This window comes from Balaenoptera physalus, assembly GCF_965194825.1.
Source record: "Balaenoptera physalus genome assembly, chromosome: 5".
NCBI lineage: Eukaryota > Metazoa > Chordata > Mammalia > Artiodactyla > Balaenopteridae > Balaenoptera > Balaenoptera physalus.
Window position 1 is genome coordinate 131,573,449 of NC_138884.1, and position 13,350 is coordinate 131,586,798.

At 34.5% G+C, this 13,350-nt stretch overlaps 1 protein-coding gene across 12 annotated transcripts in view; it reads left to right on the plus strand.

The window, feature by feature from the left end:
* The window catches only part of BLTP1 (bridge-like lipid transfer protein family member 1), a 204,277-nt gene extending 194,644 nt beyond the window's left edge, over positions 1–9,633 (plus strand). For 11 of the 12 annotated variants that reach the window (XM_082462683.1, XM_082462692.1, XM_082462691.1 and 8 more), the window contains 6 exons: positions 635–886; positions 1,581–1,784; positions 2,950–3,144; positions 3,558–3,692; positions 6,250–6,415; positions 8,876–9,633. In XM_082462683.1, coding sequence (XP_082318809.1) covers positions 635–886; positions 1,581–1,784; positions 2,950–3,144; positions 3,558–3,692; positions 6,250–6,415; positions 8,876–9,092 — 1,169 coding nt within the window. In that variant the 3' untranslated portion in view covers positions 9,093–9,633. The remainder of the gene's footprint in view (positions 1–634; positions 887–1,580; positions 1,785–2,949; positions 3,145–3,557; positions 3,693–6,249; positions 6,416–8,875) is intronic. The other variant, XM_082462685.1, reaches the window with a different exon arrangement.
* Positions 9,634–13,350: the final 3,717 nt, after the last annotated feature.

The window sequence follows — 13,350 nt, forward strand, 5'->3', positions numbered from 1 at the left end:
GTCCAGTGGTCAACTGTGTATCTGATTAGTTCTTCTTGAACTTTAATGTGCATCTGAAACACCTGGAGAGCTTTTTAAAATGCAGATTCTGATGCAGTAGATTTGGGGTGGACATAAGAGTGGATTTCTGACACGCTCCCAGGCGACGTTAATGCCGCTGGTCCTCAGACCTCACTTCTGAGCAGCAAAGGGTATAAAAGGTTTTTTTTCCAGTACTTAAAATCAGGGATCTGCCATTGATTTCTAGGCCTTCTAAACACTGGTTCACTTAACCCCTCTTCTATTTCACCTGAAGAGTCTAGATGAAATACATAGTTTACAAAGATACTGTGAGAATTACATAAAATTTCATGCAGGTACTTTGTAAATCATTAATCATTACAGAAGCATTAGTTGTAATTATTATTAGCAAGTTGCTACTTTCCTGAGCTCTAGCCATCCTTACACAGCATCTTTTCCCAGACTGTATCCTTATTAGCTTCTCTGCTTAATGTTAACCAGGGACTGAATTGTTGTTTTCATCCGTTATCTGAGTCACTTCAGCTGTACAAAGTAGCCACCTGCTGTCTTCCTACCCAGCATTCAGGATGTTCATGAGATATTTCAGGATAAGTGGTTTTTTGTTTTCTTGCAGTGCTCGATGCAGCTCATCATCGACATTGGCCTGGAGTATTGAAGGTGGTATCAGGATGCCACATATCCTTATTTCAGATTCCATTACCGGAAGATGGAATGCAGTTTGGAGGATCAATGAGCTTACATGGAAATCATATGACACTAGCTTGTTTTCATGGCCCAAATTTCCGTTCAAAATCATGGGCCCTTTTTCACTTAGAGGAACCAAATATTGCTTTTTGGACCGAAGCTCAAAAAATCTGGGAAGATGGTAAACTGACACATTTTCAGCTTTCACTTTTCCCCATCTTCTTACATGATTATATATGACAAAGTAATTTTCTTTTCTCATATCTTTTATCTGTTTTTCTTATGGTATTTCTGAAATCCATCTCTATTTATTATCATGTATCTGACAACGTCAAGGAGTTCACTGCCAATGAGTCAGTATCTATAAAGTCTGGGACATGTTAAAGGACTTATTTCTGAACTTACCATCTCACTCTGTTTCTTACTTAGGCAATTAAAGTTTTTGTTGCTGTGGCTGGCCATAGTCATAATAACAGTTATTGTAAAAATTTCTTATAAAAACATGAAGAGAAGACGACACACAGTGGTAGTGTAAGGAAATTACTTGCCAGTCAAGACGATTTTACAAAACTTTTAAGGGCAGGCTGTGCTTTTACCTCTATTTACAGTTTCTTTTAGCTTTAATTTTCTACTCAGTGGTTTCTTAATGATGAAGGAAAAGATGGTTGATATTCTTCATCTTCTTGGGGATAGATCCAGTTACAACTAAAAGAAAAAATATTTGTGAATTTTTTTCTCTCTTATGTACTCCTTAGTTTTACAGCCTTCTCTATCTGTGTATGACTTACCTAGCTATATCTATTGCTCTAGGGCCACAACTTTTCTTGCATCTAAATATAGTTTGTTACATTGAGAAACTTTTTTTCCCCCTCTAGGCGCTAGTGATCATTCTACATATATTGTACAAACACTGGATTTTCATCTGGGCCATAATACCATGGTTACCAAACCATGCGGTGCTTTGGAAAGTCCTATGGCAACAATAACCAAGATAACAAGGCGTCGCCATGAAAATCCACCCCATGGAGTAGCAAGTGTGAAAGAATGGTTCAATTACGTTACAGCCACAAGAAATGAAGGTTAAAAGTTTGCTTCTTTGGAGAGATTTATTTTGTTTTGTTTTCTCTATTTTGGGCTCTGTTGACTGTGTTTAGAATTTAAGTGTAGGGAGAATTTCCATTTCTTTAAACAATTTTCGTTTTATTCCAGCTGCCTTAAGTAGCAATATTAGTACATGATTCACCACCCTAGTAGTGCAACATCTCATGGACTAAAATTATTTTAGATGTAACTGAAAACGTTCAAAATAAAATCGGTTTAAATAAATGAAATTAAGTTTATTATAATTGGAAAAATATTTTTATAGTAATGTTCACATTGGAGGTTTGGGAAAATTATTATACAACTAAGTAATAGAATACCAAAAATTAAGGTTCAGGATAGCTGGAATAAAATGAAACTAAATATTAGCATTCCTATGAAGTCATAAGTTTAAAGAGAGTGCTTTTGACGAAGTTTTTAAATTCATTTTCATTTTTTAATTTATTCATTTTTTTAATCCTCTCAGAATGGAAAAGAAGATGGCTTGGGCCTCATGGAAAATAGTTGTTAGCAACCCTAGGGATCAGAGACTGTTAAAAATGTTCTCAGAACAAAGCAGGATAAGGAAGTAAATTAGATTCACCGGTCTTGTAGTAATTCAGTCATGAAAATTCTTATTCTGCGGTTGTTTTTGTGTTAGAGTTTAGAGTACTGCTTTTACCAATCATTTCGTCTGTATTAAAAAGCTGACTAGACTGGGACATGTTAAGACTTGAATGTTTTACTTAAAAAAGACCTCCTGGGACTTCCCTGGCGGTCCAGTGGTTAAGACTTCGCCTTCATTAAATTCAGATATGATTTCAATTGAGAATAATATTCAAAATTCAAGAAACAAAAAAACACAATTTACTGGATTTATCCAAAATCATGTTATAAAGCTTCAATATTGAGAATAGTGAGATATATATTTGTATACGTATGTATATATAAATATTTGTCCATATTTCTATCTATAGTGGCATATAACTAGTCTCAAAATCAAAGCTTAAATATGGCTTTTTTTAAATGTATTCATTTTCCTAAATGTATTCATTTTCCAGCTTTTTGCAATGATAAAAGTTCTGTGTATCAATGTCATGAAAGCTATATGCTTATCAATGCCTATTGGTTTGATTGTTTTTGTCTTTATCATTATGCTTGTAGAGCTAAACCTGCTTCGTAATGTTGATGCTAATAACACTGAGAATAGCACTACAGTGAAGAGTTCTAGTTTGCTGAGTGGATTCAGAGGATGTTCTAGCTACAATCATGAAACAGAGACTATCTTTGCGTTACCAAGGATGCAGCTTGACTTTAAATCTATTCATGTTCAAGAACCACAAGAACCTTCATTACAGAGTATGTGGAAAAACAATCTTTAGTTTCTAAAGTTAACTAAGAAATTCTAAAGGATCTTCAAACTTCTTTTTTTCCCTGAAGGTTATTTTTGTAATATAATATAAAGAAATTGATCTTCTGGTTCAAATTGATTGATATTCTTACCAGCTATATGACCTCTGGCAAATAATTTACTCCATTTGTGCCTCTTTCTCCTCAAATGGGGCTAATAGGACTTCATCAGGTTTTTATGAGTAAATGGCATATACTTGGAAAGTGCTTAGTAAACTATCGTCATCATTCTTTTAAGTCATATACAGAAACTGCATTTAAGTGGAGGCATTTACATGGACCCATGTAAATCCCTTGTTAATGGGAAGAGGAAGGGACTTATTTCAATAATCTTTTACTGTAAAAGAACTTTGCCATTGCAGACGCCAGCCTGAAGCCAAAGGTAGAATGCAGTGTGGTGACAGAGTTCACTGACCACATTTGTGTGACGATGGATGCTGAGCTCATCATGTTTCTTCATGATTTAGTGTCAGCTTATCTTAAAGAAAAAGAAAAAGGTGGGTAGCATATTGTTTTTGGGGTTTTTTTCCTTTCAAGCTTCAGGAAAGGCAGCTCTCACTACAATTTATATGGATTTTTATGGTCTAGTGATAAAATGGGTAGAATGTATCTCCTTCCTCTATGAGTTACAAATATCAATAAATATATATTAGTAAGACCTATGTGATAGACTTTCTGAGTATCTGCCAGCTACATTTCATTTTTTTCTAACCATATCTCAAACTGAATGGTGTTTTATACTTTACAAAATGTTTCCATATATGTTCTGTATATTATCAGGTCTAGTAAGATAGTCTCACAAAGTTGGAAAAGAAAACCTCTTTGAGGAAATATTGCTAGTCTAAGTGAAATGACTAGAGAAACAACTACATAATAAAGTTAGCAAGAGTTACATACATAATTGGGAAAACTGAATTAAATAGGAAGATGTATCTGTCTAGAATGCACAGAACATTATCTTTTTTTATAAATATTTAGACCTCAGTAGTGGTGTCTTGTTTTTCATGAGCTAGCTAACATTGGTTCTACTCACTGGAAACTTAAATGTTGGCCCACTAAGAAACATATGGTGACCCTAATATCCATATGGAATTGGCTGAATATATTATGGTGTGTCCATACAATGAAATGGAATACTCTGTAGCTGTTTAAAAGAATGAGGTGGTTTAAAATGTCATGATATGGAATGCTCTCCAAATATATGGTCTTTATTCACTCAATAAATATTTATTGTGCAACTATATGAATATACAGTGGTAAAAACAACAGATGTGCTTTTAAAAAAAACTGCTTCGAATAGATGAAATTTGTTCGTCACACTGTAATAACTGCTTCATGTTTTCCAAGAAGAAAGAAATATAAAATTTATCTTGTAGATATTTCAAAACAGCTTCATGATGAATGTTTGAGTGAAGAAAACAAAGACAGATGATCAAAAGACCATGTGGAAAGAGTGTAAATATAGCATACATAAATTGAATTGCTCTTCCATTACTATTTAATCTAGATGTGCCAAAAATTCAGTGAGAGTGAAAGCAATAATGATGGCTGGGAGAAATCTATGAGCCATTCAAGTGAAATGACTGCAGGCATATAATAGGAAATGTTATGTATAATATGCATAGATCCAGTCTTCACATAGAGCAACAAAGCATACCATCACTGTTAATCCTCTTGTTTTTCTCTCTGCCTTAATATTTAAACTTAATGTGGAGAAACACAGGTTCTAGACAAAGCTGTGAAGTGCAGAATTCTTTCTAGTCTACCTAGGTATGAATGCCTGCCAGATTTCTTCCCCTCAGGTATTATGTGGAACCTTTGTCACTTTATGAAACATTGTGTTGGCCTGCCATGAACTGTGTGTATTTCTTTTAAAATGTATTTTTTATAGAAGTTGTTGTAAGACATTATTTCAGTGAGAAAAGAGGAAATAGGGACTTGATTATCGGACTTACAGTAACAAAATTATTACTTATGGGGATTTTAATTATAAATAAAATATTTTAATAGCTGTAAGTATATTTTGTCTTTAAAAACTAAAAGCAAGTAGTGTTGGGCAAAATAAATATAAACATGCCTCAGAAAATTCTTAACAGCATGTAAGACTAGAGCGGAATCAACATATTCCTAGAACATCCAGATAAACTGTAGTACTGTAACCACCATCAATAATAAACAAAAGCAGAGCAACAGACCAGGCAATAACTGAAGACATCTGTATTCCGATGTGGTGTGAGAGTACAGCTTCATTCCTAGGTTCATTCCCAATCAATATATTACCCCACTGCTAATTAACAGTTATAACCAGAGCTATATAATACATATCATATTTCATATTAATCATTACTTTATGCCCAGTTTGTGTCTTGAAAACCTGTGCCCTGTAGAAATGCTGTATTTATTAAAGATCATATGAAAGCTACTTTTGTCCCAGATTCAATTTTAAATATATCATTTATGATCGCCAATTTTAAAAGACTTCATTTTTCATAAAACATTTGAGTACTCAACTATGAAGAGTGAAAAGACTGCTTACCTAAAAAACTCCTAAGTTAGTACAGCTGTTCAAATATATATATATAGGCACTAACATTAAAAAACCATTGAGCTGTACACTTTAAACGAGTGAACTGTATCTCAAAAAAGCTGTTAAAAAGTCATCCACCTACAGGCATTTTTTTAGGAGCCCTACAACTGTCAATTTCAGCATCCTGTGCCTGCTATCAAATAAATCTCAGTATTCTTTACCGTATGTTTTAGGCACACAAATACATGTAAAACATGTGCTATTACTCAAAAATAAATGATGACATGTTATTTCTAATTCTTATAAGAGAATAAAATAACTTCGATATTGTCTTTCTCCAAGAAATACCAATAATTGGCACTTACTTATGGCTTATTTTTAAATATTTTTTAAGAAATGTAATTAAATGAGGCTTTGGCCAGTTTATAAATAAAAACAAATGGAGCCAATTACTTTGTTCATTTCGTGACTTAAAATAAATTTATGAGATACGTATTTGCAATATTAATATATCATTTTCCTTATAGCTATTTTTCCACCTCGGATTTTATCTACTCGACCAGGACAGAAAAGTCCAGTTATCATTCATGACGAAAACTCCTCTGACAAAGACAGAGAAGATAGCATCACTTACACTACTGTGGACTGGAGAGATTTTATGTGCAATACATGGCATCTAGAACCCACTCTTAGGTAAGGAGTGGGTGTACATATTTACCTGTTTCCTATGAGATTATTATGAGAAAAAGGTTATAAATAATGCAGCAGGTTAAATATGGTTTACCAAAAAATATTTTTATGTTAGTCACTTATAACCTCTACAGCTTCTGATATTTTTGCTGCTCCTTTTTTCTTTTGTAAGTGCTTCTAAGCAAGGCAAAAGAAGCACAAACAACTGAGAATAGCTCCGTGCTGACTAGCTATCCAGTGTGTGACATGACATCCTGTCAGTTAATCAGTGAAAAATGAGAGTTAACTCCACTTTTGCAGTTGCTATTATTTTTTCACCATCTCAGCAGGATGTTATTTTCAGGTGTTTGAGGTAGCTACAATAAACTGTTTTGTAAGATGCAGAAGTCATACATCATCATTAAGGAGCCATTACAATTTCTCACATATGTCATGACAGTGTAATAGAACCTACAGTGTCACAGTGTCTTTCTGTCTGCATACTAAGCAATATAAAACCATCCTGAAATGTCAGATTTAATTCTGTCAGATTCAGGTTCCTTTACTGTGTCATGTTCTACTACAATCACAACCCCCAGCTACATCACATTGTTTTCATATCAAACTTTCCAAAGTATTTTCTAGTTTTAATTACATTAAACTTCTGCTGTAACTAGCGGTACCTGCTTTGTATGTCCTTGTGTGTGATTTACCACTCACAACCTTCCTATTATTTTCCTCTTTCCTCTCCTCTGCTTTGTTAATCAAATTATAACTGTCCATCATGCAATAACAGTATCAAAAAAAGTCCAGCACAACATTCTGCAGAATGATACATATTTCATTTAGACAACGTTATTATTCAGATATATTTATGCCACAAAATCATTCCAAGCTAGTAAGATCTCCATTATTCAGTGGACTCCTGTATAAGCGGAAAGTAGTGACTTTGTGTTAGTAATTTGTGTTTAATAAAATATGTTGTAACCAAATCAATAATACACTTTGCTATTAATAGTACATATATTCATGAGAAATATTAAGTGTCAATATTAAAATACTGCAAAGGTCCTAATACAGAAAACTGTTCAGTATATGTAAGTGTCAATATTAAAATACTGCAAAGGTCCTAATACAGAAAACTGTTCAGTATATGTAAATCTCAATAAATATAATGAAATTGACTATCTTTTAATTTAAAATGAGAATAAAAAGTTAAATTTGCCATAAACATATATATATATATATATATATATATATATATATATATATATATATATATATATATATATATTTTAGATACCTGTCAAGAGATTAAGCTATACGATATAGTGGTGGAGCACGTGGTTAAGGGCTCCGGCTCTAAGCCCAGCTACAGAGCGTAGTGGCTGAGTGACCTTGGCCAAAGGATCTAACGCCTCAGGTGCCTCATATGAAAAATTTGGAAAATGGTATTACCTACCTTTCAGGGTTGTTACAATGGTTACATGAGTTAATTAACGGAAAAAGCTTATAACCATTAGAGTTTTAGCAGACCAGTGCTTAATACCCTCCTTTTCCCTACCTAAGTTCAGGATCAATTGAAACAGCAAGAGGCAGCTGGAAATCAGAATTACAGCTTTAATACTTATAAAGCTGATAACAGAATGTGGTTTGGTGTCAAGCAACAATGTCTTTGTATTACAAAGTCTAGGTGTGGTTTTACCTACAGGGTCTCAATGATGCAGAACTCAAGCAGGGGGTGGGGGGCAGACGGATGCTAGAGTTGTGCAGTCAGCAGCCTTGTGTACTCACCCAGCTACAGGCAGCCATGAACAGTCTTGGGCTAACTAACTATTTAGGGGCCTGTCCTTGAAAAACCTATGGCATGGAGGAACAGTTCAAAATGAGTGGCTCCTGAAGAGCAGGTAGGGAGGAGGGTACTGAACTACACTACTCAGTTCCTCTGTTAATTTGCCAATCAGATAAATCATCAGTAAGGGGGCAGAGAAAGACCAGGAGTGTTTCACTAATGCTGTTCTTCTATATGGAAGAAAATAGAAAGAATAGGGAGAAAATGGTTCTTCCTTCAAACATGTTTAGCACATAGCAAACACAGTAAATTTTAGCCTTTTTCTCCCAGCTTTATTGAAGTATAATTGACAAAACAGATATTTTAAGTGCACATCATGATTTGATATACGTGTACATCATGAAAGGATTCCCCCCATCAAGTTAATACCATCTTTTAGAATGAGCCAGATGTCCTTTAAAGGTTTAAGATGACCATGTAACTTGAGGCCTAAAATAAATTAATCACGATGAAATTCACTAAACGCCATTACTGTGTAGGCTCACACATTTTTTGAGTGCTATTACAGTGAATCCAGGAATTGAAGGTTAGATAATCATTTGCATCTACTGAAAATACTTTGTCTTGAACCTACCTTCAGGACTGTGCTAGGGCACTGTACTCCTTAATAATATAATTTATTATTATTTTAGATTAATTTCTTGGACTGGAAGAAAAATTGATCCAGTAGGCGTTGATTATATTCTTCAAAAATTGGGCTTTCATCATGCCAGGACTACTATTCCTAAGTGGCTTCAAAGAGGAGTCATGGACCCACTGGACAAGGTTCTGTCAGTTCTTATTAAAAAACTCGGTACTGCACTACAGGATGAAAAGGAAAAGAAAGGAAAAGATAAAGAAGAACACTAAAAATGTAACTTGATCTGTGAACAAATTTTGATTCTGTCCATTAAGCTTTATTACACTGGAGTGTTGGGGTTTTTTTTTTTTTTTTGTATAGTAAAATTATTTTAAATATAACTTTAAAAAATTCTAATTTTGTGGCCATTATATTAAAAGTTTGTAAGTTAACCTGTTTATTCTAGTTCCACCATTCTGTATACAGTGAAGTATTGCATGATAATGTAAATTTTGTGAAAAACTAGATTAAAATATACACATCTGCTCAGTAAGGTTTATAACTGTATTATGTGCAATATGATTCCTGCATCTTTAAAATATTTTCAGAATAACTGTGAATTTCCTTTGTTATTGGCCATAACTTTTAGAAAAAAATTTTGTTGATAATGTGACTTTTTTTTTTTTGGACATTAATTGCTTTTTCTTTTTTTAAGTGTAGACTTGTATAAATACCTATTTGTATATAGTTTGAGTAATTGTGATACAAATACATACCACTAAAGTATTGTTTGTAACTACTGTAATAAAGTCACAATAATTGGTTTCAGTCTGTAGTTGTTTGAGACTTTTCTTCCTTTTATAGCCTATTTTTATAATTAATAGATGCCCATCCTGTGTCAGTTACTGTTTTCACAGAAAATAATACTTATAAAAAATTATCTCAGGGAGAGGTACAGCACAGGCTTCAGAAATATTTGGTATTGTTCTATTTCTTAAGCTACTGGTGAGTACACAGCTATTTGTTTTATTATACTATATTCTTTATATATTTATATGTATTCCTTGTGCATATGAATATGTATAATATTATGCATGTAAATATAATAAATTTTAAAAGAATAGCAAAATCTAAAGTAATATTCAAAGGTAGCTATAATACTGTTAATCACAACTCAGGTTTGAAATCTAGCTAAAAGTCAATAGTCAGTCAGTCAGTTTAAAGGCTGGGTAAAACAGTAGAACTGAAGAACCATGAGCTAGAAAACACCTCAAGAGAGCCTCTGGTGCAGACTTCTGCATTTATTTGCTCTGACAGATTAAAAACTCAAGAGTCAAGACAGACACTTAGCCAAGGGTGTGTGTGTATAGGTATGTATGTAGATATGCATGTACACTAAGTGTCAGTAGGGGAATTAAGAATTGCTGTCTATCTAAGGTCACACAGCAATTCAGTAGCAAAACTAAAACCCTAGTGCCCAGAATCATCATTTCGTATTCTGCTAGACCATCTTATGAATCATCTGCCTGATCTCTGTTTCCCCCTTGGCAGCCCTACAGTTGGGAGCGATAGGTACAATATTTCTATTGGTCAAGCTTACCAGAGAAGTATCTAAGATAGTTACTTCATAAAACAGAATAAGTAAAAATTTTGAAAATTAGTTCCTGGAGTTGTACTTCAGGTATTAATTCTCTGCTTCCAAGAAACAGTGTGCTAGTAGTAAGTTCTAAATGTTAAAAATTTCCTCTGGCTTTAAATGTATTGATGTATGAGATTACCAAAAAAATGACATAAGTATAAACTCTGTTTCTGGCACTTACTGTGGTAATGCTATCAAAAAAAAGGGCAATTTAAAATAAATCTGTAACTGTTGAAAATTTCTGTGGCTCTGTTGGACAAAGCTATGGGAAAACCGTATTTGTGCAGTGCTGGTAGGAGTGTAAATTGGCACAACCCCCATGGAGGACAATTATGCAAAGCTACTAAAATTACAAAGGCACATCATCTCTTATTGAACAGTCTCACTACTGGATATACCTGTGTATGTGTGAAGTAATTATGTAAGAATATTTATTGCAGTATTCTTCATAATAAATGGTTGGAAACAATTCAAATGTCCATCAGTGGAAGACAGGTAAATGAAATATGACAGACCCACTTAGTGGAATAGTATGCAACTGTAAAACAAAACAAACAAACAAAACCAAGGATGATCTCTATCCTTAAATGAAAAAAGATACAGCCCTGTGTAGATACCAGTTTCCAGGCAGTCTGCTAAAATTATATTTTGAGTATCATGTACCTTATCCTATTCTAGTAAATCACATTATACATCCAGATTTTCTATAACATTCCAATGACATGTAACAAAATCTAAAGGATTTTCTCATATAAAGATCATAATTCCTGGCCCACTTTAGACCTGGGATTCACAAACCATCTGTAGTGAAGAATCATTTTTTAAAAATTACCTATATGTAGCACCAAATATAAATCTGCAGTACCAAAATATAAATCTGCAGTACCACTCTAAACTGCCAAAGCAATACTTGTAAAATACAGTAAAGATCAATTACTCCAAATGAAAACATTTTAAAAAATACTCAAGAACATATAAAATACAAGCTCAAACTTTTAATTTTTTACATTCAGTTTTATTATTAGATTCAAGTGTGTTCTGTCAATTGCTGTAAGAACTTCTAAACGCGTACTCTCAATTTCTGTACTTCTTGTAGAACATTAATAATTCATGGAGTGGCCTCAGTCCATGGACTACACTAAATAGAATTGCTCTAGAACCTTCTCTATCCTCACTATGGAATGGTGTCTTCTAAAGTTTAATGGAATAAACCTGATTGCCTGTGCGGACTTGTCATTTTCTATGGCAACCGGTAGAGCCATACTCAGAATGCTGTGCCCTCCACACAGTGAGAGCTAGTTACCCATCTCCCTTTGTCACTAGCACATATTTTAAAGTCAGTTGAGAATCTTTTGTTGTTGTTGTTCCCATTTGGGACCTCAAGCATAGAGTATCCTTAGCCAGAAGTGTTCGATGGATAGACAGTCCTCAACTGAGGAGGAAAATACTCAATAAGTTCTGGTTCTGTGAATTTTGTCTGCTTTACCTGTGTAGGTCAGAGTTGAGCCACTCAAGGCCAGGAAAGGCTCTGAACTCAAGTTCAAACAAACAGTTTGTTCAGGCAATGATATGTAACAAACCCTAGGAAAGCTCTCAGAGAACCATCAGATGTTGGGAGGCATTTCTGGAGTAAGATGCTGTTAAAAAGTGCCAAAGAGAGCAAATGCTGTCAAAGAGTTATGGCAAGTAGACTCTGGTCGTTAGGTGTATACCCAGTGGTCTAGATGTGGGGAGGGGTGTTAGGAGGTAACAACAAAGCTTAAGCTCTCAGAATGAATACAGGGTGACCGGCCAGGTCATCAAGTCAACTGCCAAGTGAAATGGTACAGGATAGACAAGTTGCTATAACTAATTCTCTTTGATAAGCTCCTTTCCCCGGCTTCACGTTTCCACTATGAGTGCCTTCCACCAGAATAATAATTTCTCTCCCAACCTGTTGTTCACTCCTCCCCAGAAGTGACTTAATCCATTTGGTGCTCTAGAGAAAAGAAAATGAATGAGCCTATTCTCATTTCATCTTTTGAAGCCAGCCTGCCTGCAAGGAGGATGCAATTCTGATTTCCTCCCTTGTGCATGCTGTAAGGGGCAAGCTGGATTTGTCCAGCTTGCACTGACAGAATGAGGAAGTTTGTGTATTTAGAGAGTGACGGCAACCCCATTTGGCCAGACAGCTGAGCACATTTTCCAATTTAGATTCATTAGGCAATAAAGCTGACTTTTTTTTAACCTCCGTATCTCTGATATGTGTCTTTCAATGAATTCCAGCCTTTGGACAGGAGAAAGCAGATATTTATTTATCTTAAGCATCAAACATGAATAGTTTTCTGTTTAAATACTTTACTATTACTATTGTTACTGTTACTTTGTTACTACTGTTTCCTGTTAACAGGTTTATTCATTGTTCAACAGAATGAAAACTGACCTAACTTACAGTGAGAGAAAGCTGATGCCCATGGGTTTCACTAGTTTTATCATTACCCATATGCAGCTGGACTTATAATCGTAGTCTAGCCTACTGAAGACTCAGTGATTCCTCAATCTAAGAAAGATATGTGTAGCTGGGGTGCTGACCTACATAATGTAGTAGATGTTTTAAACTAGTGGTCAGTATCTCATCCTGTATCTCTCATAAACAAAATACATAGGTCCAATAACTGAGAGTTGAAAGATAAAGTATCTCCTTTCACTATTATACCTAACAAGCACCTTCAAAATGTATACCTTCTGTCCAATTCCACTGAAAAGAGCTCTTAGTATCCAAGGGAGGAATGTTTCCACCAGGAACACACAATGGTCTCATTAAATTAGAATCTGAGGCTGCCACCTAGTTATCTGGCTTTCCAGATGCCAAGTGGTTGAACCAGGAAAAGGTACTGGACACATGGACTGATTCTATTAATTGTGAGGAA